This window comes from Hylobates moloch, unplaced genomic scaffold (assembly GCF_009828535.3).
Source record: "Hylobates moloch isolate HMO894 unplaced genomic scaffold, HMol_V3 SCAFFOLD_23, whole genome shotgun sequence".
Classification (NCBI taxonomy): Eukaryota; Metazoa; Chordata; class Mammalia; order Primates; family Hylobatidae; genus Hylobates; species Hylobates moloch.
The window spans coordinates 21058499-21060959 of NW_026652298.1; the positions used below are offsets into that span (position 1 = coordinate 21058499).

General features: G+C 47.0%; 1 protein-coding gene across 1 annotated transcript; it reads left to right on the forward strand.

The window, feature by feature from the left end:
- Positions 1-224: 224 nt before the first annotated feature.
- Positions 225-2173, forward strand: TMEM174 (transmembrane protein 174). Its single transcript, XM_032144914.2, has 2 exons — positions 225-899; positions 1090-2173. Exons 1-2 carry the CDS (start codon positions 274-276, stop codon positions 1193-1195), a joined length of 732 nt encoding a protein of 243 aa, XP_032000805.1. The 5' UTR covers positions 225-273; the 3' UTR covers positions 1196-2173.
- Positions 2174-2461: the final 288 nt, after the last annotated feature.

The following is a 2461-nucleotide window of genomic DNA, read 5'->3' on the forward strand; positions in this document are numbered from 1 at the left end:
TTAATTTTTGAATGTGTGAATGAATGAATGCGAATTAGAGAGACAGGTTGTCATTGACTTGCAAAACAGAGACCTCCACTTGTTGACAATACATGAGAAAACTTCAGGCTTCATTTCTCAGACCTTTATTCTTCTAAACAAGGTCCAGCCCTCTGTGTGTTACACCCTGTTAAGCACAAGCCCTAAGTTCTTCTATAACTAATTTGGACCTGTGATTCCTTGGCTCTCACAATCCTCTCCACTCTAAGAAGCAGGGTGAGCCCACAAGGAGCAATGGAGCAGGGCAGCGGCCGCTTGGAGGACTTCCCTGTCAATGTGTTCTCCGTCACTCCTTACACACCCAGCACGGCTGACATCCAGGTGTCCGATGACGACAAGGCGGGGGCCACCTTGCTCTTCTCAGGCATCTTTCTGGGACTGGTGGGGATCACATTCACTGTCATGGGCTGGATCAAATACCAAGGTGTCTCCCACTTTGAATGGACCCAGCTCCTTGGGCCCGTCCTGCTGTCAGTTGGGGTGACATTCATCCTGATTGCTGTGTGCAAGTTCAAAATGCTCTCCTGCCAGTTGTGCAAAGAAAGTGAGGAAAGGGTCCCGGACTCGGAACAGACACCAGGAGGACCATCATTTGTCTTCACTGGTATCAACCAACCCATCACCTTCCATGGGGCCACTGTGGTGCAGTACATCCCTCCTCCTTATGGTTCTCCAGAGCCTCTGGGGATAAATACCAGCTACCTGCCGTCTGTGGTGAGCCCCTGCAGCCTCATAACCTCTGGAGGGGCAGCAGCTGCCATGTCAAGTCCTCCTCAATACTACACCATCTACCCTCAAGATAACTCTGCATTTGTGGTTGATGAGGGCTGCCCTTCTTTCGCGGATGGTGGAAATCACAGGTATGGTGTGTCTACTGGGGGAATGCACTCCTTCTAGCCATCTCCGTCATGATCTGTGGCTGTTTGGTCCATGAATAAGGTGTTGGGAGACTGTGAATCTCTTCTTAGCCTGTTGTCCACGATGGGAGCCTTGGTTCTGTGAATGGTGCTTTGGACCATAATGTACCTGTGTTTTCTGCTCACATTTCAGACCCAATCCTGATGCTGACCAGCTAGAAGAGACACAGCTGGAAGAGGAGGCCTGTGCCTGCTTCTCTCCTCCCCCTTATGAAGAAATATACTCTCTCCCTCGCTAGAGACTATTCTGATATAATAATACAATGCTCAACTCAGGGAGCAAGTGTTTCCGTCATTGTTACTTGACAACCGTGGTGTTCTATGTTGTAACATTCAGAAGTTACAGCAGCGCCCGGACAGCCTGACAGAGATCATTCAAGAGGGGAAAGGGGAAGTGGGAGGTGCAGTTTCTCAGATTGGTAAAAATTAGGCTGGGCTGGGGAAATTCTCTCCGGAACAGTTTCAAATTCCCTCGGGTAAGAAATCTCCTGTATAAGGTTCAGGAGGAGGAATTTCACTTTTTCATCCACCACCCTCCCCCTTCCCTATAGGAAGGCATTGGTGGCTCAATTTTAACCCCAGCAGCCAACGGAAAAATCACGACTTCTGAGACTTTGGGAGTTTCCACAGAGGTGAGAGTCGGGTGGGAAGGAAGCAGGGAAGAGAAAGCAGGCCCAGCTGGAGATTTCCCGGTGGCTGTCCTTGGCCCCAAAGCAGACTCACTAATCCCAAACAACTCAGCTGCCATCTGGCCTCTCTGAGGACTCTGGGTACCTTAAAGGGTATAAAACAAAACAAAACAAAAACATCAAACCAATGAAATAAAATAAATCATGCCTCCTGCTAGAATAGTATTGGATACCTGACTAAATTACACAAAACAGACCATAATAGGATAACGCTGTGAATACATCCTTCCCTGATCACTGAGTCACAGTGATCCTTGGCTGCTGCTGTTCTCTTCTGCAAGGTTGAAGCTTGACGTGTGATGTACATGGGTGGGCTCTTGGTCCACCCCAGGCTGGGGCCTGTGCCAAGCATGAACTAGCTGGGACCAGTGGCTGACAGAACACAGGACTTCACTAAGTACCCGTAGGTCTGTGGAGCAAGACAGAGCAGAGTTGCCATGTCAATACCTGGGGAATGATATGATAGAAACAATCTTTATGACTAAAAGAAACTGATCTTCTTCATTAAAAAAACTTTGGTGTCCTTAATCTCTCTGAATTTGGCTGTGCAATAAACAACTGGAACTGACTCACAGACTTCAGAAGAGACAGTTTAAAACCATCAGGTTTTAAAAGAAAATATTTGCTTTGGGCTTCAAAGGCAATGCCACTCAAGGTAAGGGTGGCACATCCTAAAGGAAGACACAGGATTTAGCAATTCTTACGAAAATTTTGACATCACGTTTGTATATGGAGCAACTTTTACTAATTTTAATCAGAAGTATCTAGCTTTCCAAGGATATGAGTGAAGTAAGCTTGGTATATTATTGTTGTCAT